Genomic DNA, 26,303 nt, shown 5'->3' with positions numbered 1-26,303 from the left:
TTTGCTGTTGCTGTCACTCTAACAAGAACGGCTCCAGCATTCAGTATCACTTTATTAGTTTTGGTTTTGTTAAAGGAGGCTTCAATATAACTGCTAATAGTTAAACATTTTGCACCTGAGTTTGACAACACATTTGCTCTTGACTAGTACCTTTTGGACAATTATCATATACTGTCATAAAAGAGAACTAGCAAATTCTAGAACTACTGTTAGAAGATATATCTGATTTCATGCTTCAGACACGTAAAACGTATTGCAAAGCTTTTAGAAAGGAAAAAAAATCTTTCACCTGATTAAACAAAACTTTGTAAATGTTCACGAAAGAGAAGATGAAACTCTGTCAACTATTTCTTTTAGTGCAGCATTTTTTATGCATTTGCATAAATTACTTGTAAAACGACTTACTTGTTCATTCAACTGTCCCTGTAGCCCCATTCCACCACTTCAACTGTTCCCTCTCACTCTTTTCCTTAAAAGTTCACTTATCTCTGCTTTCCCATTGATTCAAATATACTTCTGGATCTACGTTTAAAAAACCAACCAACACACCTAACTCATGTCCTCATCTGCCTCCATAACTACCTCCCTCTTTTTCATCTGTAAGCTTCTCAGAATGCCAATCAGTGACCGCTCTCCCACATCTCTTCAGACTCTGTATGAAAAGGTCACTTTCTGCCTCTTCTCTGTCCTGGGTGTCACTATCCAACAGTGTCTGTTAAATTTTAAACCCAGTGTTGTCACAATTTTCTCCATAATGCCCTCACGCTTTCCAAATCAGATCCATATTTAAATCCTTCATTAAAACAAGTGTCCTCTGGCTGCAATAAACCTGAAAAGAGTTAGCCTGCTAGCAATCATCCAAATAATGCATCTTCCCTTGTATTATTCTTTTTTTTTTTTAGTTATCTGTTACCTTGTTTCAGACGTATATATACACACACAGGGGTGTATATATAGTTATCTCCTTGATGCAGTGGGTGTATTTTTGTTCAGTGTTTTTACAGCATGGTCCATAAATGGGATTCCTACAGCTAAACATACGACACACAAGAAGACGATCACCTAGGCAAACAGAAAATGCCCAGAGAACAGAGTTAACTTAGAATTACAATTCAGACCAAGAGGGATTTCTACAACTGGCTTCTACAGAGACTGCTCCTGCACAGAGCCTCATGATACTCATGAGGATTCCACACCAGTGGCTGGATCCAACTATGCAAAATTGCAGAAGCTACCTCAGGGCTCAGCATTTGTACATTTTGCAGAGTACAGAAAGGAGTAATTGAAAAGAAAGGGTAGGCACTTCGAATAAAAGGAAGATGGGGCACTGCACAGTAAACAACAGGAAAATAAATTATCTCACTGAAATACACTATTGGAATCTGGATAGATAATGAAACCTTAACTGAAAACCAGGGCAGCAAATGACCGTAACACAGAAAGAATTGTAGACTTATTGACTATTTAAATAGGACTTGTAAACAAGATCTGCTTGAAACGAACGAGTGAGCATCCATCCCATTGTTGCCAAGAAGACAGCAATGAGATCTTTCTTCCAGAGAAAAAAAAAACAAAACACACCTCAATCATGTCAATGGCCAACAGACTAATCTCAAATTTAGAACAATGGTAACACCTGTCTCTGGATTCCTGTTCTACAGAATAAGTCTATTTTAGGCAGATTTCACAGTATAGTTACAACTACAAGAGAAACCCCAAAAGAACTAAACTCATTTTACAGCATCAGACAGATAATGTAATAATTTTAAATTGCACTGTATTATGATTTTCCTTTATTATACAAATATATCTATATAAAAGGATATCGAATCCAAAAGCATGGCCCCATGATGTGAGGAAGGATGTTCACATGTTAGACAACCAACCCACATCTGAACACATCTTATTCATCAGCTCAGAAATTAGCTATATTCCATGCACATTAAGTGTCTTCTCACTTTCACCACTGAGAATTATTTTTCATCAGAGGAAAAGAATCATGAAACAAAAATGCTCGAGAATCATCATTTTTCTACATATCCTCCACAGGTAGCATGTGTAAAATAATGCACTGTTTTGAATAATCAAATGGGAACTTTACCAAGTAGAGATCTTTCCCTCCAGAAAAAAATTGTTAAACCACTACAGAACACACACACCCCACCCAACACCCCCAAAGTTTCTCTCTGGCTGCCACCCACATGTCCAGCACAGACCAGTACCTTTTCCTGCCTCTCTGAAATGAAAGCAATGCCTTTCAGCACAGAGTAGCTTACCTGAGGGTAAAAATTATCCAAGTATTTATTTGCAAGAAACAGTACTTTTAAAGGAAATGTGTATTATCAGAGACATTACTTATGCATATGCAGATATGGTATTTAAACTCAAAGAATAAATATTTTGCTGGATTCGAGTTTTCTGTGCCATTAATTTTTTGTGTTTCATTTTGGGTTTGTGTCATATGTTATATGCATATTTTAACCTTAATAGGCTGAGAAGTATGTTCTTGTGGATATTTGTGTAAACTGTATACGGATCATACACCAATTAGCTGATCTTAAAAACAAAAAGGTTTTTTTTTAATGCTTGCTATAATTTTTCTGAAGTTGGCAGTATTTGCAAGGGAACACCAAAGCTGTCTGTGGAGAGGCCCTGAACATATAAACAGCAGAAAGATAATCCAACCAACAGACAGATTAATGCCTTCTAACCTCCTGTGTTTGAAAGGAAAACCAAAGCTGAGCATACCGAAGGTCAGACACCTCATCAAACACATGACTGGCACACAACAAAGGCAATCATTTGCACTAGGTTTAGCAATAAAAGATTTTATGAAGGAAATTTTGAGGTTTGCCTTTCTGCTGAAAAATATGACCAGAATCATAGATTATACACATTACTTAATACAAAACCCAGAGTCGACACACTCATATGCTGAGCTTCCATCAGCTTGTCTTTTTAATAAATGGGGTGTCTTTTTGTATCCAAATAATCATAAAACTATTGAACAACATGATGAAGCATTTTTCTTGTAATATACTTTTCCCATTTCTCTAATTTACAAAAATAGACTTAAATCTGTTTTGCATACAACAGACTTATTTATTCATAATATAAAGCTATTATATCATCAAACTTACTTTCACAAAACTCTCACTTTTAGGATAGGATGTGAATTCTCTTTATTATTTAAATGTAGGGTGGAAGGTAAAATAAAAAATTCTCAAGAGAACTAGAAAAAAACATTTCTTTGCTTTCAGGGTTTGGCTCTGATTAAGAACATGTAACACATGATGAGCTGTTCCAGATTTGCTGGCTTGAATAACCTCAGTGCAGACTGCATTTACAGTTTATATAAAACAAGTACATCTGGCAGGAAATATATCTTTTCCTCAAATATTTTTACTTGTCTAACAATTGTTGTTAGTTTACTTACAAACTACAGCCTATCAACTCCAGGTTTGCAATTTGGCCCAATTTGGGCTCTTATTCCCAGAAACGTGAAATAGCGCAATGAATAGGACACTCAAAAATAGGATACTCAAAAATCAGGACAAAACTATCCTAAAATAAGCCTTAGCCATTTCACAGTTAAGCTCATTGCACGCAACTTTCCATTATGTCCCTCTACCTGGATGAAGATTGTACTTAATTTATGACAGATCTGAAACACTTGCACAACTTCAGATCTGTTTTTAGATTTTGAAAGTTAACTTACAAAAGATGGAATTTCACCATGTTGGAAAAGCATTTTAAAAAAAAAAAAAAGAAAAAGGTATCTTTCAGTGTTTTCCTGTTCCAAGACCTGACTGTAAGTTTATTACATTATTAAATAACAGTGACAACAGCAATAGTTTTGCTTTTTTCAAACAATCTGAAAATGTTCTCAGGGAAGAAAAGACTTTCCCAACCTGCTATTACCAGGGTGCAACGATGCCAATTCTAAATGGAAAAAAATGATATTTTTTTTTTAAGTCAGCTTTACAGAAGTTTTATAACAATAGTTCTTATATGCAAACAAAAATTCTGGAGCAGTGAAAATATATACTGGAAGACACACACCTGGCAAGCAAAGGATTTTCTTGGCATATAAACTGTAGGAAGAAGCAAAGGAATGATCCCTCCCAGGGTTCATTGTGGCAAAGGATATGGAAGCCAACCGCAGCTGACATTCATACAGCTTCAAACAGGTCATTCAATGCCAGGGCCTTTTTCCCTAGACAGGGGCTGATAATGCAGCACCCTTCAAAACTAGCCTAGAGCTGCTGCAGCTCTGGCAACTGTCAGAGAAGCACAGGGACTTTATGTTACCCTAACCCAATCTCTGCACTTGAGCAAATGGTCCTTTTATGAGCCTTCCAGAGGTGAAGCATGAACTCACTGGAATGCTATATTAAAATGCTCAGTTTCCTAGATATTAATGCCATCAGTACCATGCTATAACAGATCTCAATATCTTTTTGAGACAGGTATAAATCCAGGTTTTGCCAGCAGGCAGCCTGCAGCAGACACACCTGAAATGCCTGGAAGTTATTAATGAATTTGGATCTGTCACTGCAATAAATCAGAAAAAAAACCCCTCTGCCTATCTAAAAAATTAACACATATTAAGACACCTGACCTTGGAAATTAAAGTGTGGTAATTTGGCCATCAGAGTTTGAGTGATTTAGCAAAAGTTACACAGCAACTCTGTGGCAGACCTAGAAAATAACCCCATTATTTCTTAGGTGTAGCCCTAACTTCTAGACCATACTTAAACCCTGTAAAGAAAGGAGATATGTACAAATATTAACTCTCATAGATACATCAAGGCCAAGTATAAAAGAGTTTCCTAAATTATGTCCACCACAGCAGTAATTTCTACTATTTGTTTCTGTTAGGTCACTAGCATTTGCAGTCAGCAAGAAACATTAAAGGATGAGAAATGTTCTGGTTTTACTGTCCTCAGTGAAAAGCAGACAAAATCAATCTTCTCCTGGTCTTCATAACAAACACCTGAACAATTCACAGACGGTGACCCACTACTAATAATACCAGAATCAGTTGCCACCCTCACTGTGTAATGGAAATATTAACCCAGGTAGGCTACTACCGGTGGCATTACACCAACTTTAAATTGTTCCTAGATTACATCTGTAATCCAAAGTAGTAATGTCCATCACTTACGTGATGAAATAAGCCTTTACAAGAGGCATTTCAATTCACACTGATTTTATTATAAGAATCCCTAATTTCAATACAGTGCTTAGAAATAATTAGCATGAACAAACAAGATACAAAGTTGGATCCTAAATATCTTTTTTGTTCAGAAATCCATTCTTTTCCTCCTAGCTATTTAGATGTTTCTTACAAATAATTTAGTTAATTTCCTTGAATACCACTGTTGGACACTTGTCAATATTCCTCAAGGAAAAACTCTACAAGCCAGAAGCCCAAGAGGCCAAGATTATTCTCCTCAAAATGTAAATGCCTACTAAAGTGCTGCCACTTAAATTAGGCCAACCATGTTAAGTAGTAAAACTACACAGTGTAACACCACAGCAGTACAAAAGCACTTATCATCATCTTGGTAATAGAAACAATGCACCAGCACAGAATGCTTCACTCCCACATCACTGGATCTGCTCTGAAGTTCCAAGCAGCAAGCTTACATTGCTCAAGCAAATAAATAATACTGCCTACTATTTTCACTGCTGAACAGTGACTAAAGACCTTTAGATGCATCCCCCTCCTCCTCAATTCCTACCAACAAGGAGGAAAAGAAAAAAAAAGTACCCTCTTTCAGGTCAGGTCATATTTTGTCATCAGTAAACAGATTGAGGTAGGGTTTAATAAAAATCACAGCAAAAGAACACTTGAAGAAAATAATCCCTGTGTCCCCGTGGCATTTAGGGATTCCTCTTCAGTAAAGTGTTGCAACACTTCCCATAAGGAGATTTTCCACATACATCTTAGAAGACTCTTAATACTGACCACAACAGTAACTACTTGCTTAGCTGTCCTCACTTAAACAAGGGTACTTTGGCACCATGCTCAAACTGACCCCAGAAGAAAAAAAGGAAAACCTCTCTTGGCCTTGTTATGCTCTACGCCATACTGCTAGAGTACAGTGCGCTGCAACTGCTTGCTCTGCAGCAATGGAAACAGCTGTGGAGAAGCAGTCAAAATGAAAAATTTACTAACCCTGACACTATGTAGAAGTAGCCATGAGAAGTGCAATCCCCACCAATGAAATCCAATGCAATAACACCCTAACATGAAATCTGCTATTTCCAAGCCTAACCCCTTCCTCAATCTATGGATTTTTGTAGCAGCCTTTGCTTGTCTACTTTCAGTAAATATCAACTTTTGTATTCTCCAGCTACAGACAGAAAAAGAGAACCTCTTTATCTCCTGAATCCTTTAAAGCTTCTGAGCCAGAGGGAAGAAAGAGGAGGAGAAAGCTTGTCTTCTAAGTATCATATTTGGAGTGCTATCCCCTTGTGACTGAACTGAATCTCTGCATCTGCCACAGCTATTAGCCTTCTCCAAATAGCAGCTGAAGCAATATGGAACAGACTTGGTCCCTAGATAATTTCCCAACTACTCATGTGGTTCTGTATAGCAGCCACGAAAAAGAATAATTCTTGGTAATTTAATTCTGCTGTTGCTTGAAAAACCTATGACCCAAAGCAGAAATGTTGGACGTGTCTCCAGATTCAAGATGATATTGCAAACTCAAAAGACAAAGCTTTCTGAGATTTATTTCCAATTTTTTTTCTTTGAGAGGGCATCACTCCTTGCAAAAGAGGTAAAGATTACTCCCCCTCACACTTTAAAGGAAGTAATATATTTTGCACAATTTATTAAATCTTCCTCACTTGCAGTTGCAAACCTTAGGTTTAAGACCTCTAGTTGAACTGCCAGCTCAAATACAGCATTCGCTGATAATACGGAAGAGAAAATTTCCATATGCATAGTCCTAAGAGTATAGAAGACATGCCAAAATGGAAATTACAGCACAGCAACGATTAATGACAGCAGTTAATTCTGTACAAGACAGCAAGCAATAAACTGTCCATTGAATTCTCCAGGAAAAAAACAGAGCCCACCTCTTGCACATCGCCAATTGTCCTGCCACAAAACAAACAGAAGCATAAACATAACCTAAATAAAAATCCAGGGTTTATATTGCCAATTTTTTATTTTGTTCTGATATTTCTGAGAGCAGGACTGTAAGCTCGGGAAAGAGACAGAATATCTGGAGGCTTTCATTTTAGCAACTCAGAACCCTCCATAGGAATCTGCATTGGGTGTCAAGCCAGACATGAAGAGCACACATTCCAATCTGAAACAGAACAGTGGTAGACATTTCCCAGGAAACTAATGCATTAAGCTTTATGTTTTCCAATATTTTCTTTTTTTTTCTTCCCCCCCCCCCACCCCCCAAGTTCTCTGTCAGTAAGCAGTCTGTTTCCCAGATAGAACATGAATACATGTGGACTGTCATCGCTGTGCTAAAACTTCCATACATGCATGCTGTCAGTTCCTTACTTTAATAAGCTTTAGTAATCTCCTCATACAGCTTTCCTTAATTAAATGTATCTAGGAAGGATTTCTTTAAGAAGAAAGGGGTGTCTGTGCAAATTAATGTGGAAATATTAGGCATAATACATGCATCGACGTGCCAGTCTAAGAGGACAATGTGGTTGGGTTTTTTTTTTATTGTTATTATTCCTGCTATGCCTTTACAGTTAAATAGACTCTAGCTTTATTTCTAGAAAGAAGGAAGGTTTCCGTTTTGTTCTTTTAAAGGTTTGAATTTAAGCTGCATTTAGGCTTCCATATACTATACCTTTTTTGTTGGTTCTAATAATTGTCTCAGACAACAGTAAAGGGCTTCCATTGGAAACTTCATTTATAGGCTTCTCTGGTGGTTTGTTGGCAGTATTTTCTTTCTTCATGTCCTTCTTTATTTCCTGCAGGAGAAAAGGCAGGTGGAGAGGGAGAAGAAAAAGAAGGAAGAGTTAAAAAAAAGTTATTACAGAATATTCTAAATCTCAAGCTACCGAGATTTCTTACAACTCCAATCTATATACCCCTGCCTATTCTAATGCTACCTTAAAGACTCTTTGTAAGTTGAAATGCCACAAAATGAAAGTAACTTTCAGTAACTCTTCCAACCGATACTATTTTTTTTTCTTTCTAAAAGAGGTCAATTCCTTATTTATGCGTGAAAATTGTAGGACAGCGTTGTAAATCTCTTACCTAAGATCACCAAAGCTGAAAGGTGGGAGGGAAAAAAAGAACAAAAAAAAAAGAAAAAAAAGTGTTTCTTAATTTGTCCATCAATTAGCTGTACATTTGATGCACAGGGCAGAACTGGGTACAGTGCTCCTGGTCTAAAGGCAGCTAAGTCTGCTTCCCCTCTCTCAAGAAGCCCACAGAAACAACAACCATAGCAGGAAGAAAAAGATTAACTAGGAAAATATGAAAACTTTTACCATAATTGGCAGAAGCATATATAAAGCCTACTGTTAGAGCTGTTGCTAACACTAACACATTTTGCAGCTGACTACCATTTAAGGTGATCGACTTCTTTGGCAGCACACAGAAAAAATATATGGTGGAGTTTCATGAAAGTAAACCCACAGAAAACAGCTTCCCAAGACTTCACAGTTAGCTCTTGAGAAAATGCACAATACCTCTCTATTGGCTTCTTAGGCAGACTTTAAAGGCCTAACTGCTTTGTTGTCTATATCTACTTTGCCAAAGCATCCAGAACATCATAGCCTTTCATATATCGTATTTTGAAACACCACTGAGGTAGGCAAGTAGCATTACCTCCACATTACAGACAGGTAACTGATACACTGAAGAGGCTAAACCATTTGCTTATAACCATGTACCAGAAAATAAGGAAAAAACAAGTTAAGTTTGGGCTCCATACTTTATCCACTTAGGCTGGAAGGGACCTCGGCAGGTCTCTACTCCAATCTCTGGCTCAAAGCAGGGCTACCTCTGGGGTCAGACCAGGCTGTTCAAAGCTTAGTGAAGTTGAGTCTTGAAAACCTCCAAGGACAGATACTGCACAACCTCATGAGCAACCTGCTCCACTGCTTGACAAAAATTTTCCTAACATCCAGCCTGAAACTTTCTTTTCAAGTCCCATCTTCTCTCTCCTGTCCTACCCACCAGGCACCACTGTGAAGGGCCTGGCCCTGCCTTGTGAATAACCTCCTTGGAAGGTCCCCCAAAAGCTGTCTCTTCTCCAGGCTGAACAAGCCCACCTCCCTCAGCATTTCCTTACAGGGCACATGCTCCAGCTCCCATAAGCACAGAACTTGCTCCAGTTTATCAAAGTCATTCTTTTACTGGCAGACTTAAAATGGGATGCTGTATTCTGGATATGACTAACAAGAGCCAGGTGAAGGAGGATTATCACTTCTCTCAATGTGCATGCTGTTAATGCAGCCCAGGACACTGTTGGCTCTGACGCCAGGGTACAAGACTGGCTCATGTTCAGCTTGGGAGTCCTCCCAAAGCTTGCTGTATTGAAGCCTTACATTTATTTTGCAGCTAGGTGAAAAATGCATAGTATATTAAAAAATTATCTACAGTTTAAACAGAATTTGTAAGTCAAACAGTACTCTCATGTGAACAGGACTACAAGACAGTAGCCTACAGAAGATCCCATCTTGCCAGAACTTGCTTCCTGTGCATCATTAGTGTGTGATTTTCCATTCTTTGTGTCAGAATGTAATTAAACCCTCAATTCACAAACTTTGAAACAACAGTATGATTTTTTTGTTTGTTTTTAAAACCCTATTTGCAACTTCAGACATAACAGAGACAATTGTCTGCTATAAGAGAAAGCAGTCCTGCACCCTCAAGTCTGCAGATGAATGAATGGTGCCTTTACTGCTGCTAAGAGCTTTTGAGGAAGCCTTGTTTTGCTCCTGAAAAAAACAGCAGGAATACAACAAGCCAACACCCAAATATTGACATTTGTTTGTAGGGTGGGAAGTCTTACACCTCCTTTCTTGTCCCCTATTCATGGAAAAAGACAGACACACATGCTGAGTGTCCACTAAGCTGAAATTCATATAGAAGGTACAGCACCTTGCAGCCACCAAAATTGTCTAAGGATTGCTTTTTTCCTACCTTTCCAGTACTGGTTTGGGCTACTTTTCATCACTGTTTCCTTGATGCTCATGAGAAGGGTCACAATTTTTCATAGCTACTGCCCACAGTAACAGGACATGTGATCAACCCCAGCAGCATGAAATTACAGATCCAGGAAGAAATTGAAAGGATAAGTGGACAATTCTCTAAATAGTGAAACAAAACAAGCAAAAGCCACGCCAGTCCTACTAAGCTAAAATCTTATCAGAAACGTACTCATACTTAGCAATACACTATGGGAAGCCCATATCCAAGCAGCTCAGCACACATTCTACATTAGAGAAGTTACAGCAGCTTTAAGCCACTTGCATACCTTTTCAATTACTGGTCTTAATCTGTGGCACAAGACTTAAAAACATACAACCAAAACCAAACCAAAGCCCCACACCTCAAGGAGCCTCACCGCTGCAGCCTGTGGCAAACATTAGTGCCGATATTACATCCGCTGTCCTCAACCCTCTCTCTAGTATTTTCTTTCTGCCTCTGCACTGTCTTATCTTCTATACTGTTCACCCTTGGGGCCCTTAAGATTTTAGGACTTTCCTTCAGCTGTGCCCCACAGCCAGGACACTGGCCCTCCCCATGACTATCTGTTTCATTGCTAACACACCTCCTGGTCCACTTAGCCTAGCCCTCTCCTGGGCATGGCTCAGCAAATAACCCAGCACACAGGCTGTTCCCAATAGGCAATGCGGAAGAGGGAAGCCTGCAAAGGAAGGTCAGGACAGAGGTTTTTGCCATGCAAGTTGAGCTGTGCCTCTTATTCTCAGGACAAAGAAAGGGGTCCTAGTGCTGTTAAATTCAGAAATATTGACATAGCCCCACCCTTACCTGCTGTAAAAAAATAGGTTATTAATTTAAAACACTATAAAGCCCCACTGAAAATGGCGTTTCTGCTTGAAAATCCAAGTGAAAACAAACACAATCAACTCTGGCCACATAGGTATAGCAAGCCAGCTCACTATTTTACCGCAAAAAATACACTGAACATGACTATCTTGCGTATTTGGTAAATGATACAACTATAATGGCCCCAAAATCTTGGTGCTCCATCAATAATGGTTATAGAAATCTCTCTACATAACCCACTCATTCTAGATTTGCATGGAGCAGAAGTCTACCATGTGAGGAAAGAGTAGGCAAATGAGCTTCCAAACCCACATACACCAAAGGTGGCTTTTGGGAACTTTCCCCAGACTATGACAAAATCAATTTCTGCTTCTGGTTTCAAGTTGAAGTTTGGAGGTATTATTACTTTTAAAGAAGAAGTTCCATGTACACAAATAAGTAGAAAGCAAACTTTAACTTAGGACAGGTAGGAGTTGGAATTCCCCAGTCTGCTATGGGTAGTTCAAGAAGAGCTGAACTTAAATGCTAGTGGAAGATGAACAGAAACTAATAATCCAGTTGTGAGTTCAGCGATTGCTGTTTCTTGAAGAAGGAGCTTGTATATGAAAAGAGAGGAGAGACAAGAAAGGGAAGAGACTTTATTATACTGCTCTAAAATACTGGGGAAAAAAATGCACCTAGAATTAGTTGTCCGCCCAGCAAGGACTTCAGTGTACCTCCTGTTGAAGATTCTTGCACTGGTTTCTGGTAGTATTTTGACTGTAGCAAATATACTCACACCCTGATTAGATACAACCATCACTCACTGTGGGCTGGTCTGCCCTTGAGTAGGAAAAGGGCGACTGGACAGGTACTGCGGAACATCTGTGGTGTGCTGAGTCTCCTCAAAAGGACACAGCGTGAGCACCTTTGCTAGGAATCCCTGTGGTGACACTAGTCGGAGCAGACTCAATGACCTAGAGAGTCCTTTCCAGAACCAAGTTCACATGACAAATGTCCATGGAGAGCCCCACACAGAGCCTCAGGAGAAGGGGCTCAAAGGGATCCCAAGTGCAGCGCTTGGCTCTTCACCCCACCACAAGCATCTCACCCACTCCTCCAATACTGAGATATTTCTGCAGAATGAGCAGCTGACTCACTCACATGGCCTACCTGCAAAGAGGTAGGCTTTCACAGTGCTAACAGCTTAAAAAATATCTCTAAACCTCATCTTTGGTACCGTGTGATACTTGATTTTGGGGCAGTGCCCAGTATAAATTTCATGGGTCAAATTGCTACATTTTTTCCTAGCCCACAAAAGTTAATTACAGGTTATTAGCAGATCATTTTCAAGGGGCTATGCCTTGGGAACCCAGCCCTTAAGTAAATGACCTCACATTTCAACCACTAAATCTAAACCAGGCCCCTCTTAATGCCACAGATTTTAAGAGAGCTTCCACCTCCTGCATATGTGGGTTTCAGAGTGATTACAATATAAGCAGTTCTTACTGGGAAGAAGCATCCTCGATCTCAGAAATTCTGAAAATAAAAGTCACTGTGAACTTTAAAAATAAACTTTAAGCCTGATTTGATGAAATATTATGATTTCAAAAATATTAAGGAAGCACAAATATATTTTAGAGTATCCTGAAAGCTCTTACACTTCGTACACCCTTTTAATACCTAAAAACTTTATTCTTTTTCTAACTAGGCTTCAACCATACTGCACAGATGCCAACAGCCAAATCACCATGAAAATATTATTTGCTTCTAGCAAACTTAGAAATAAAGAAAGAAAAAATCTTAGACAGTATTTGGGCTGATTTTATTTGGATCTTCTCTAATACAATCCTACATCAGATGAGCCACAGAAAATTTGTAAGACATTTTCCATAAGCTTGTGAGCTTTACAATGTGACAAAATATTAACAACAAATTATATAGTGAGATGAAACTCCATCACATAGCGAAATACAACATACTCAAGTGCACCTGTACCCTATTAAATGGTTATTCCAACACATAAAATCTAGAAATTAAGCACCTTTCACCTTTATGTCAAAAACTGTTACTCATTGACATGACACATGCCTTTTTAAGCTGAAGAGAGACAAAAAGAGTGGTTAATGGTTTTCAAAGAGAAAAGTCTTTGGCTCACCTGCTATTTTTCTACTGTTGTTTGCAAGACCTAGCTTTGTTTTCAGAATTTCATCATTCATTACATTTCAAGGAAAGTCTATTCTATCTGTGTCTACATGCTGAACTATCCACTCATCTATCAAAAAGCATCCTTAATTTATAGCAAATACTTGAATTGCATTAGCCACAAAAGTTACAGTTACTGTTACCAAGTCTGAAGGAAAGTACAAGAACTGCTGCATTTTCACTACACCAAAGTTTCAAGATTTTTTTACTCTAGCAGTTCTGACCTTTACAGGAAACTCAGCTGAAAACATTTGAGGAAATTGCTGCAACCCTTTCCATGACTGTAAATGCAACAAAATGCTATTCTGTGCTGCTGCAGGTATGAAATGCTCCAGCCAACACTTCATTCCTCATAGCTGTTGGGATGAAAAATTATGAGAAATATCACTATCAGGCTACAAGGTGATTTATCTATGACTTCCAAGTGCAAAGGGAAAAACAGTTCTTGTATACTGGAAGCAAGAGGTTCAATCAAAATCAAAGCTTTCTGAAAACAAGATGCATACTGAAAGAGTTAAAAGCTGAGAAATAATGAGGCTTTCACAATTCAGAAACCTACAGCCTGTACATTGCTTGAAGCCAAATATGGGAGCACGAAAAAGAACCCAGAGACATATGCAGCTGGGGGGAAACCACGCAACACATTTGAATTATCAAGAGATGACAATGGAAATGTCAGGAGCGCTTTGACCCCTCTGAGATACAGAATGCTTTTCCTTTAATCTCTTTTCTCAAAAACCATACTTTGCATTTCAAGAGACAACTGCCACCACAATTTCTGGCAAACAATGTCTGCAACTTCAAACAATATATGAATTCAATTACCCGTTCATATTAAAACCTCAAAATATAACTCTATTGCAGAGCACATCAATGCAATATTTAGTCCTGAGTCATTTCCTGTGACATTTTCACTAAAACTGGTTGAGTTATTGAATAATTATAAATATGCTTAGATATAAATGCAACTCTGATATTGTCAAGACTCTTGTAGCTTTACAATGTATCCAGCAGCGAGGTTGGAACAAACTTTCCCAGCAACTGAACTGGCATCAATATGAAAAATATTCTCAACCAGAAAGATGGTGGCAGCACTAAAATCCAGTATGCCTACATACACTAGCCTTAAACTCCATAATGACAACATTCCAGAAGAGACAATAAAGAAACCGCGTAGTTTTTTATTTTCCTAGCTTCTGCATCGCTTGAGATTCATTAGTCTTTGGCTTCTCCTTTCTACGGCAATATCAGCTCCAAGACACAGAGGCAGAACATGGGACCTTCAAGTACCATGATCAAGACTGAGATCTCTCCATTAAGCTGGTCATGACAGGAGAGATTTAGCAGTGGCTCTGTCAGCAAGTAGAGTGGGAAGGACAGCTTGGAGAGTGTGATTCCCCAGCAGTGACCCCCAGACAGCTGCATAGATCCCATACTGCTATTACACACATGATCTGAGCTCATGACAAAAGTTATGCTCTTGTTTCACGACAGTAGGATTCCACATCCGCTCTCCTCTTTCACTATCAGCTTATCCCAAGCTTATAGGAAAGATGTTCCCAACTGCCTGTCAGGCATGTGACATAATCTTTGAAAAAAAAATAGGGTTACAATTCATGTGCCTCCTGGTTTGTGCTAGTTCTGCCTAGTTCTGGGGTTATTTCTAAACCACAGCCTCCTAAGTCTCTCTCAAATAGTCTTTGGTTTCTGTATCTAGCCTTCAAAATCAAGTCTATTTCTGTGGCTCACATGACTTCTATCTGATTTAGGGCTTGATAGAGAATAGCACTGTTTGTTCACCAGGTTTTTCATGCTGAACAGTGTGTCTATTCCAGCAGTAACAGTAGCAGCATGCAGAACTGTCATGGTTTTGGCTGGGATAGAGTTAATTTTCTTCACTGCAGCTGGTATAGAGCTGTGTTTTGGATTTAGGATGAGAATAACGTTGATAACACACTGATGTTTTAGTTGTTGCTAGGTAGTGCTTACATTAGTCAAGGACTTTTCCAGCTTCCCATGCTCTGCCAGGAGGCTGGGAGGAGAGGGGGCACAGCCAGGACAGCTGATCCAAACTGGCCGAAGGGATATTCCATGTCATATAACGTATTCCCGGTATATTAACTGGGGGTAGTTGGGTGGGGGAAGCAGCAATTGCAGCTCACAGACTGGTGGTGTCCATCAGCAGGCGGTGAGCAGTTGCATCACTTGTCCGCCCCCATCCCCCCCTCTTCCCCACCGGGGTTTCACCTCCTTCCCTCCCCCCATCTCGTTACTTTTCTTTTAATTATATTATTGTTACTACTACTATTTTATTTTAATTATTAACCTGTTCTTGACTCAACCCATGAGTCTTCTTACTTTTGCTCTTCTGATTCTCTCCCCCACCCCACAGCAGTGCGGGGAGTGAGCGAGCAGCTGTGTGGTGGTTGGCTGTTGACTGGGGCTAAACCACGATAAGAACAAAGCACGTTAAGGATGAAGGCTCTGATGTGTATTACCCTCCTTTTTTTTTTCTTGTTGTGTTACATAAAAAAAGATGTAATCTTCTGTTTTGCTCTCTCCCAGTGCAAATAAACTCTGGAACGCCATCCACATACAGTCAGAAATGCTGCTTGCATGGCTGCCCTTGCTTCTCAGATGGAAGGCCTTATGAACGCTGCAAAGCTTCCTGTCAGGATACTGCTCAACTATTTATTGTAGGCATCTAGAACCTAGCCTACACAATCATAAATTCATTACATAGCCGTAAGTAAAGGCTTCAACAACCCATCTGCCATGTGCATTGTTCTTGCAGCATTTAAATATTAATTTTATTATCAATTTTGTTTATAAACTTTACTTAATATAGAGGCAACACCTCAAACATTTGGGACAATATATTGGGTCACATGAAAACATCCATGTAAAAATGAATAGTTTGGATTTTGTGCAAACAAATAGCAACAAACAAAATTAGTATGAAACGACAAAGCAACAGTTGTTAGGAAAGAAAATTAACTCCTACATCCCATGTATTCTACATTAACTGCAAAAATAGTGTGCCACTGGAGGCACAGTAAAACCAGCTCCTGCTTAAACTGCTGATAACTTCTCTGTGGTATCTGTATCTGAACATTCCCTGTTTACCCCAGCCTGAGATGCCCATGCTACAATGCCCTCCCTACCACAGCTCTAAGGAGGCCACACTCTGCCACACTGGCATTCCTCTGTTCCTCTCCTACACACCAACACCCACTATGCTGCAGCAAACTGAAGCTCCTCTAGAAAGAATTTCCACAGTCTTCCTTTTTTAATACAGCTTTGTTATGTCCTTTGTACATCCTTCTGATAATAAAAGGTCTTCTGGATCGGATATGCACTCTTGCATACGTAGAAAGCCTAGTGCTTTTAGAAAGCTGAATGCAAGTTTTATAACAAAATTAACAAAATGCTCAGATTTGTTAAGTCTTATGCAATCTTTCAGCTCTGTATTTATATGAACATGAGTGTGTTTTCCTGTGTCCAGCTCAAGCCAAGAAAATCTCCTTGTTCAATGCCCTTAGCCTCAGACTTCATTCTTCAGTTCAAAAGGAGACAGCTCATATTCATCTATACCATTTAGGGTTTTTTTTTTAATTACCAGAACAGAAAAGAAAAGAATAAAAGAAAGGTGAAAGAAAAAAAAAAAAGAGAGAGATTATGAGAGACAGCCAGGAATACAACAGAAAGAAAAGTGGGGAGCACATTTTAAAAAATGTGTACCAAATATATAACACCAATTGTTTCAGAGAAAGTCAAGAGGGGAAAAGCAGCAGTTATTAGCTTCACTACCACCAGGACAAGCAATTAATTACATCTTAATGCACTTAATGGACCAAGGCTGAAAATGATAATTAGAGCAATAAAAAAAAGGCAAATAGGAAAAAGATGCTATGCTGGGTGCTGGATGCCATTCCAACCAAGCCTCTCAATTCATCCTGACCCCAACATTGGCATGCTGAGGAGGGGAGAGTGGTCCAGGCCTGATGCTCTGTTCCTGATTGCCTCTCTAGTAGGTACTCTTAACAGCACCTACAGATCACACACCACAGTGGCAGAAAATATAACAGTACCTCTCTCTGAGATTTTACAACCTAGGTGTAAGAAACAGTATAACTGATTAACAGAAACAGCAGATGGCAGGAAGCATGAAGGAGCAGAAGTGATCAGCATGGGCCAGGTGCATAAGCACCTATCAGCAATTTGTAAGTGCTGTGACAAGACACCTTTAAGGAAGACTTTGAAAGACAGCAAGTAAATTTGTGGCTCTTTAAGTGCAGGTTCCCCAGGAAGGTGAGAAGTACAAAAGCAGAAGCTTGTTATAAATGTATTAAAGAGACCAGGAAAACAGAACTTGCCACCTGTCACCAGAACAGGAGCACACAGTCCCACTACTCGTTGTCGAGGCACCTGGGAGATGGTGACCCAGGTTCTAAAAATTAAAGTGGACAAGTTGCAGAGCTGATACAGGCTTTGCATTTTTGAAACCGTACAGAGAATCACATCGTATGGCTGCAGCAGGTTTCATATTCTGCAGGTGAACTGGAAGTGACCTCCTTATTTCATACTGCCATCAAGTTGTCTGCTAGCATCCACCAGTGAACCCCCGCAACACACGCTCCTCCCCAGTTTTAATCTGGGGCTAAAAATTTGTTCTGCGTTACATATTTAGCAACATATGTAAGTAGTGGAGTTCAGGACAAGAGGCACTGCTGCAGCAGGGATTGCCATAGGGAAGACACTTGGCAACCAGCCTCTTTAACCAGCTCCCTCCTCCTCCCCTCACCTCCATAACCTTCACAACAATGGAAGGCCAGCCAGGCTTTCATCAGTTGGATCTCCTGCCTTTCACCTGTGTTTGGCAATAGCGCAGTACCAGTCTGTGTGTATTTCAGCTGCCTAATGGTCTCAACACATGTACACACACACACACACGTATCTATGCAGGTGCTTAGATACACATGCATGCTCCTCCCTGCATCTGTGAGTACTGTGGTGACATACTGTGAGAGGCACAAAACATTCTTCTTGGCCACCTTCCCCTCAGTCCACCTCCAGCAGAGTGAAATTTTTCAAGCAATTTCACTTTTTAATAGAATTAAGTTTCTTCTCACAAAGGCTCCATTTTCATCCAACTCTTAGAAGCATTATTACTTTGCTTTAAAGTGCAATGTCATTCCTCATTTCTTTGAGCAGAGTGGCATATGCCAGAATTTAGCGTGTTAGTAGTTTCCCCCCACAGGCACCTGGCCATACTAAAAAGGTCTGCTCTAACGGACTACAGTTGTAGAGGGAGACAAATGGATATTTCATGCAGTAGAAATATTTCTGCTGTCAGTATAAAAAGCCCTGTGTGTATTACCACATAAAGCAAAGTTGGTAAGATACACAAGAAACTACTTGAATCTATGAATTTCCAGGGTTGTAATTGTTCCTTCTTACAGCCATACAGTTTGAAGTGGGTGACCAATACAGAAAGAGACAACATACATTCTTATGAAAAAGCAATGAGAGACATTATCACAAATGGTAATGTTAGAGATATTCAGATAAACTATCTCTATGACACAGGTTCAGAGAGAGACTAAGTAGCACAAATCCTTTATGCAGAATCCTATCACACACCAGATGATCCTTAACAGCAGGATTTTCTAATGAGACCATTAACTGACTCATTCAGTGTCTTGCATTCTCTGTTTAAAATCATGTGGAAGAATTTTTTTAATAAAAGGGTTTATGTTCTCTAGATTATTTGCTGTACAGTGAAAAAGAAATAAAACAAAATAAAACCAACCTGAAGAAAAGTCACTGTGCTACCCAAGACACGAAATACAAAAAACACAGCTGCATAGAATTTCAAAACTTTCATTTCAACCACATGTAAAAAAAACCCTGGTGATGGTCCAAACAGCCATTTTTCTTTCCAATTAACAAGTCAGGAAAAATGACAAATTCCTGTAGAAGTCTTTAATCGCGTAATTCTACATTACAGAATTAAGAACAGTGCCATCAAAAGGTTTGGGCAAATTTTGTAGATTGCTATTGTTCTTTGATAGACCAGTCTTCAAATACTAGCTACTCTATTAAACCAACCCAATTACTCAACCTTCTCCAGCATACAGCTATAAAAGTTATGCAGAGAAGTCCACTGCACCTGCACAGACAGGGCAAGCATGGTGTAATTCAACTGCATTCAAAATTAAAATTGAGATTCCTGAAGATGCACTGGTATTTTAAGAGTCTCCTCAGACAAGCCGAGGCTTTTTTCAAGAGGAAAAAAAGCGCTCATGAAAATATTTATCTGGAAAGATAGGTACGGTGTTACAGGATTTTTAGGGTTTTGTTTGTTTGTGTAACCAGTTGTATGAAAGCTAGCAGGCATTAATGAAATAAGATCCTGGATTAAATCAGGGTTAATGAGATCAGGAGTAGACACATCATTATTCAAATCACACACCATGTGAATAGCATGCACTGCCAGACTTGTAAATCCGAGATTAGAATTTAACACTCTTCCTTCTGCAGTCAGACAGTTTAGGGCTGGAGGTCTCTTCATAAATACAGCTGGCATCCACCTGCCACAGCTTCACAGGAAGATGTATTATGATTCCAGTTTTTCCTGGTGCTAAGCACCAACAATTTCAAGAGGGAACTGATGGCAGAGGCAGTTCCTCAGCACATCTGACAGCCACGTTCCTCAAGTCTTACAACCCTTGCAGATGTCAAGCAAAATTTGGAATTCAATTATTTTCCTTCTTAGTCTGACCTTGCTTCCTGCAAACATTACAGCAGGTACAGGTTAATTCATGTGAGTTTGGAATGGGGCCATACAGTTGTGGATTCCTTTTTGTCTAGTACAGCATTCTGAGTTCCAGCATGTTGCTGATATGCTCATCTCCAGTGGTGGTTCTCTTTCCAGTATGTCTTGTATGCAAAAGTTTACTCCAAAGAGGTAATTTTTTAGGGGGAAAAAGGAAGAAAAACACCCAAAGAGATGACACTGAAAAGATTCAGAGCAAGAATGTTAATAATCCCCATTAAAGGATGTCTCAGAACCATGGAAATCCCTTTATAAAAAGTAGGTCACATGTTTCTTTGGAGGTATTAGACTTAATCCTAAAGACTTGATATTTAGAAAAGATAGCCCTAATCATAAGGGCTTAAGAGCTGGGAAAACCAACCCAACCTTAAACAACAGGTCTCAAAAATTCCCTGGCTGACATGGAGAAATGCAGCAGTTGTCCTCTACATGTCAGACTACCTCCTCTTAGTAGAGTGGAGGTCTCCAGACAAAGCTTTTCATGATAGAACCTCTAGGCCCTTCATACGTTCTGTTTGCTCTTTTACAGCTGTGAAAAAGGAATAAACAGGCAAAAGGAGATGGATGGGTCAATCTATTTAAGCAGAACAACCTTCTATATTTCGGTCTTATCCAAGAGAAAAGAGGTATAAAGAAAGCAAACAGTAGAAGTAACCATGCTCAACACTGATCCAGAACAAGTGAAGTGTTGCTCAAGATGGAAAAAGGTGTGATGGGTGCTACAGCTGCCTGAGAGAGTTTGATATGCCATTGGTATTTGTAGGAGAGGTGCAGCCTAGCATCTCAGATGGGAGGTTTGGCGACCATGATCCTCACCTCCAATTACTCAATCCATAATTACTCAATGTTTGCAAAAGAGATTGGCATGTTACCTTTGAAGTAATGAAGTAAATACTGAAACTACCTTTGCAGTTTCTCAACCTAGTGTTTATTCAGCCAGCATGAAACTTTAAACAAACCTTCACGGATAACAGAGCCACACAGACTCACTGGGTTGTATTAAAAAAAAAAAAAAAGTAGAGGACATATTATGGTCAAGTCCACATGAGAAAAACTGATGTGTATCTGCCTAGCACACTCAGCAGGACTTCTGTTTACAGATAAGAAGGGTTGCATGAGAAAGTATGATCTTTGTTTGGTAAGTCTCCTTCCAAGCAGCAACAGCCATTTTATGGTGTTTCCCAATGTGACATGTGGCACCAGTATGAATGAGGCTCACTGCTATTAAAACTCTAGCTTTATAAAGAAGACAGAGGAGAAAGAAAAGTACTAATTGCATAGTTCTGCAGAGGGGAAAGGAAAGGTTGAAGATGAGAGTTAAAAGAAAGCAAGCAGACAACAGATGCATAGGAGTCTTCAAGGATGAAGAAATGGTGCAGTCTGGCCATATATAACGACATATTGAAACTCCTGGACTGACTCCTCTGAATCTGCTTGCCTTGTTGAGCATCACTGAATGATGATGCAGGCTGACTCAGCAAGCAGGAACACGAAGATTTCAGCAGCCACAAAGTCCTATGGAAACTGCCTTTAAGTACTTTATAATTTAAAAACTTAATACATAATTTTTCATTTTTACATTTAAACAAGAATCAAGAAGAAAAAATTGCATATGCTGTATGTGGAAGGAAGACCTACCTGTTCATCCAAGCATTAGCAATTCTGTTTAATTGGGCTTTTTACTGACCAACTTATCAAGAAAAGAACAATCCATTTCAGAACAGTTGATACGCTCCTGGTCTGAGTGTGCTGTAGGCTGAGTGAAGACACTGAGCGTTATTCCTATGTGTTGAAGAGGGCTCACCTACATTTCCAGTAAAGACTTTAGTGTAACCTTAAATATGAAACTGCTATGTCTCCAGTTATATATATGCAGAACTGTGCCTTGAAATTCTGCTAAATATCAACTCACACAACTCTCAGGAAGCCAGGAAAAATGACAATACATGCCTTGGCTTTTATTCCCCTACAGCAGCTTACCTTGAAAGTAGCTCTCTGCTGTAAAAGATAAATGTGTGTGTATGCAAAACACAAACTAGAGAAAATGAAATCATCATAAAAATAACTGGATAATCAATATAAATACAAACATCTCTTGAAAAAAACAGGGACGAATCTCATTTAGCAAAAGAAAATATCCTTCCATTTGTGACAAACATTGAGCTCAAGAAGTTACAGGCAAAGCTGAATAGTTTTCTTCCAGGCAATTCACAAGAGGATTCTCTATCCATCCTGTCCCAGAACTGTATTTCTTACTGAAAAGGCAAAAAAAAAAAAAATACTCCTTCTCCCAGCTACTCTGACAGCTTCCAGGAGTTACGAGATATCCCAGATGTATTTAGATTTAAGCTCCTTCAACCACAAACAGCTTCAAGTTCAGGTGTAGCGGGTTCTTTTTCCCTTTACAATATTAACTTTGACACATCAGAGCAGAAATCACTTGGTTCCTTTGTTTTCATTAGGAGCCCTTCTTGACATGTTTACTCCAGGTCAAGAAGCATATTTTATGCATAGGCAGTCCTACTGATTTTAACAGGCATCATCATGCAGTAAAATTTTTAGGCATTTTAAGTAACTTCCTCAGCCCCTTGGAAACAACACAATACCTAGTAACACTTAGTCTTCTGAATAATAATTACTGAGGAAAACGTGACATGCTATTGACAAACAATAGCAAAAAATCACCCAATCACACTATATAAGGATGAATGAAAATACAGAATCACTGTCATTTTAAGATGTAGCTGTTACATGCCATGAAACCACCTCCCTCACCGTCCCCACTGCTAGTTCTATCTGGAGATAACTGGCAGATACTACATACTTGTATGCAAACACTCTCCACAGGCTGTATTAAAACTTATTGAACATTCAAACATTTGAAACACACATGCACAAAACCAACTTAATTTTGATGGCCAATTTTTTCTAAACAGACAAGTCTGATTAGAAAAAAAAATTAGGACGGAGCAAATATTTATGCTACAAGTGCTGTAATAACCACTTCAAATTTACAATTCATATTCAGTATATCACTCATAACTTTGAGTTGTATGGTTCCAATTCTTCTTATATGGGAAGCTAAAAAGAAAATTAAAAAACCCACCTCACTTATTTCTGGGAGAGGACCCTGAAAGAACATCATCAGTAGAAGAAACTGAACATGTTGTGCTTTATGAAACCTATACTGCACGAGCTGTACCTAAAAGCTCATTCCTCAGAAAAAACAAGACCCAAAACCTGTCAGCACTTCTTACACTGTGAATGCACTCTTCCTCTCCCGCTGTGATCCAGGCTAGATGAGTGAATATTGAAAATTTTATAAGTTATCTAGAAGAACCTGCACAGCAGTAGTTTAAAAACAAAAACCAAAAAACAACCAAACCCAAACAACAAACCAAAAAAACCCACCAAACAACCAAAACCACAGGTGTACTCCACTTTGCTAACAGTATACTTATAATCACAAATCAACTAACAGACTACTTCAGGGAAGTCATTAACCACTCTAGACAAGGCCTGTGATGGATGCTTCCCTGAATTCATGGGAGTGGTGGACTTGGTACAGAGATCTCTGAAAAGGAAAGAGGGATAAATACACATCATACTACACTGAAAAGCAAAAAAAAAAGGAGATGTGATCCCTTTCAGTCCCAATATAAGATGGTGAAGAAACAAAGCCTGTTGAGGATGTTCTATTAGAGAAAGAGGAGCATGAATGCGGAGTGAGCAAGCAGCAACCATTAGATGCAAGGGCCTAGCAAGCAGCTTAGAGTCCACAGCTGAAAGGAAACCCCATGCAGAGCTGGGGAGGTGGACAGGCAATTGTAAGCTGGTGCTACACAAACTAGTTTGGATGTGTCTGCACCGCACCGTACAACATACAAGTGCTCAGGTGCAAAGGTGACATTCACTAACCTGTAAGTGGTGGTAAATGTAAAGATGTGATAGGCGGGCAATACCTCAGCAGATCTTTAGGGACAATGGCCTGTGTACACCTGCTAGTGATAAAAACAAACTTAGGCATGCTGTAGCCAGTACCCGTTTAAGGAGATAAAACTCATATGTGCCTACGATAGTATCTCAATTTAGCCTTCTGACCTTTAAAAAGAATTAGCAGATCCTAAGTTTTGCTGCTGGCCACTTTTCATATGTCTTCTGCCCCTCCACCATGCAGAGTCAGTGACTACTTCATTGAATTTGTATTAATGGGTATTTTCAGACCTAGGCATTTTCAACACTTATTTCATTATCTACTGTCTGCCATATCACTAAATTTAAGTTGCCACAGACTACAGGGCACGAGGAAAGAGTTTGTTTGCTTCGGACTTTATTTTTTCTGGAGTACTGAAGAGGGTCTGAACATTGACGAGTCACGTGCCAACTGAACAGCTGAAGTGCTGGGGAGAGGGCCTTCATCTCTAAAGGGTGGAGGGAAGTAACTGGTGAGATCAAACATGTTTGGTAATTACTAGTCAATCTGCCATGGCCTGCAATTCTACCAGCTACAAGAAGCTCCTACACCAACCTTTTTAGAGCATATTAAATCCTTAAAAGTAATGTTTATCATTATTACTTAATATGCTTTTTTAAAAGAAAAATTACTTGCTTCCTCAGCTAGGTAAGCTTTATCTCACATTCACTGTGGCCAGACCCACTCAAATAAACGTGCAGTAACTAGAAGACGCCTTCAAAAAGCAAAAAATAAGATTGAGTATAATAAGGGCTGTACTGGCCAAGTACTGGTCAATTCCACATTGCCTGAATTCTTAAATATTTATTAAATACAGACACAGGTCAAAAGGAATTCTCTGGTCTCCATTTACTTACACAGTTACACAAATCCTTAAACAAAACCAAGCACCCCTTAACGTCATTGACAATATAATGGGAAATTGTTTGCCATTTGGAAAACAAAGGCTGAAGACAGGTAATCTAAAACAGTATTTCAGCTTCTCCCTTCTTCCTCTTTATCACATGGCATAGTATTTTGTTATTCTCTCAGGTTCTCCTGTACCTCATAACACTGTCTTCAGGACAGTTTCACTGATCAGGGATGAAAAATAAAGCAGTTCAGTTTTCAACAACATGAAATTCCCTCTCATACTTCTGATTTTCTTTTTATTCAAATCTATTTACAAGATACACATATGAAGCTCTCAAGGAACACCTATATATCTACTTATTTGCCTTAGTTTATGTCTGAAGTTCTTCCTATTCAGAATTTAAATTTCAAAAGTCATTTTCTACACAAAGATGCTTCTAAGGCCAGAAAATAAGACTGTCTTTCATTTAGTTACTCAGGTTTCCTGGTAGATCAGTGGCACCTCAAAACATTTACCCAGATTTCTGAAGTGCACAAGAAAAACTGGAAAACCATACTATTCCTTTTTCACAAAATCATAACTTGTCCTTGTGTTTACGTATTTATTTTCATTCACTCAAGATTTGTGTCATTTGGCCACAAATTACAGTTTTCAAACAAGTATTATACAAACATTGCTAAACCTGGTTTCAGTAAGAATCTTTGGCCAAATACTTCTACCAGCTCTTCAAAATGTATAGCACATTTTTAAAACAAGGGAGAAAGTTCTATTAAATCACAAGAATTATCATGACCATATTTGTTTTGCATTCTTAATTCACACACACACGTATCTCATATGCAACAAGGTTAACTGAATAAAACCAGAGAAATTAGAATCAACCTTCACAGCACATTTCTGGACGTCAGCAATTTTCAAAGTGCCCTCTGGAGAGCACAGCTGAATTTTATCTCCAAACTCTTCTCACATCACATTTTTTAAACTTCTTCCCTATTTTAAGAACAGGAGATGTCCAAAACTAAAGATGCTCTGAAGGCTATTTTGATCCAAAATATTTTCCAGTCTCCACTGTTCTACAGCAAATAGTGTCTTAGGAAATTATTTTGTATACATGAATACCAAAACTGTGCAACTGTTCAGTGTATTAAAATAACAAAAAATATCTAAATTGCCATAGCATATGCAAAATCCTTTTGAGAATGTATAAGTCAAGACGGCAGTCAATTGACACTCATCTACACTCCATTTCATTTTGTAAGCTTTATTTCATAAATCTAATCTTTCCCAATTAAGTGGATGCTTTAATTCAATTATTTAAACAAGGACCACTGATTCTTTCAATCCTATTCCTCTGCCACTGCTTGAACAGGTGTCTGTTGGACACATTAGAAAATGAATGTCATCTAAAAGTGAGCAGCAGAAATTATCTCCAAACAGATTG

The 26,303-nt window shown here is 38.9% G+C and overlaps 1 protein-coding gene across 3 annotated transcripts in view; it reads right to left on the bottom strand.

Annotated features, from left to right (window-relative positions):
- Nucleotides 1-26,303, bottom strand: part of SH3KBP1 (SH3 domain containing kinase binding protein 1) — a 231,831-nt gene that overhangs the window by 134,437 nt on the left and 71,091 nt on the right. For 2 of the 3 annotated variants that reach the window (XM_064474542.1, XM_064474551.1), the window contains exon 3: nucleotides 7,836-7,959. In XM_064474542.1, coding sequence (XP_064330612.1) covers nucleotides 7,836-7,959 — 124 coding nt within the window. Of the gene's footprint in view, nucleotides 1-405; nucleotides 600-7,835; nucleotides 7,960-26,303 lie in introns of those variants that run through there. The other variant, XM_064474558.1, reaches the window with a different exon arrangement.

The sequence above is a fragment of the Phalacrocorax carbo genome, chromosome 1 (genome assembly GCF_963921805.1).
Source record: "Phalacrocorax carbo chromosome 1, bPhaCar2.1, whole genome shotgun sequence".
Lineage (NCBI taxonomy): Eukaryota > Metazoa > Chordata > Aves > Suliformes > Phalacrocoracidae > Phalacrocorax > Phalacrocorax carbo.
Note: the sequence above shows the minus strand (reverse complement) of the source record. Positions and strands in the feature narration are given on the sequence as shown.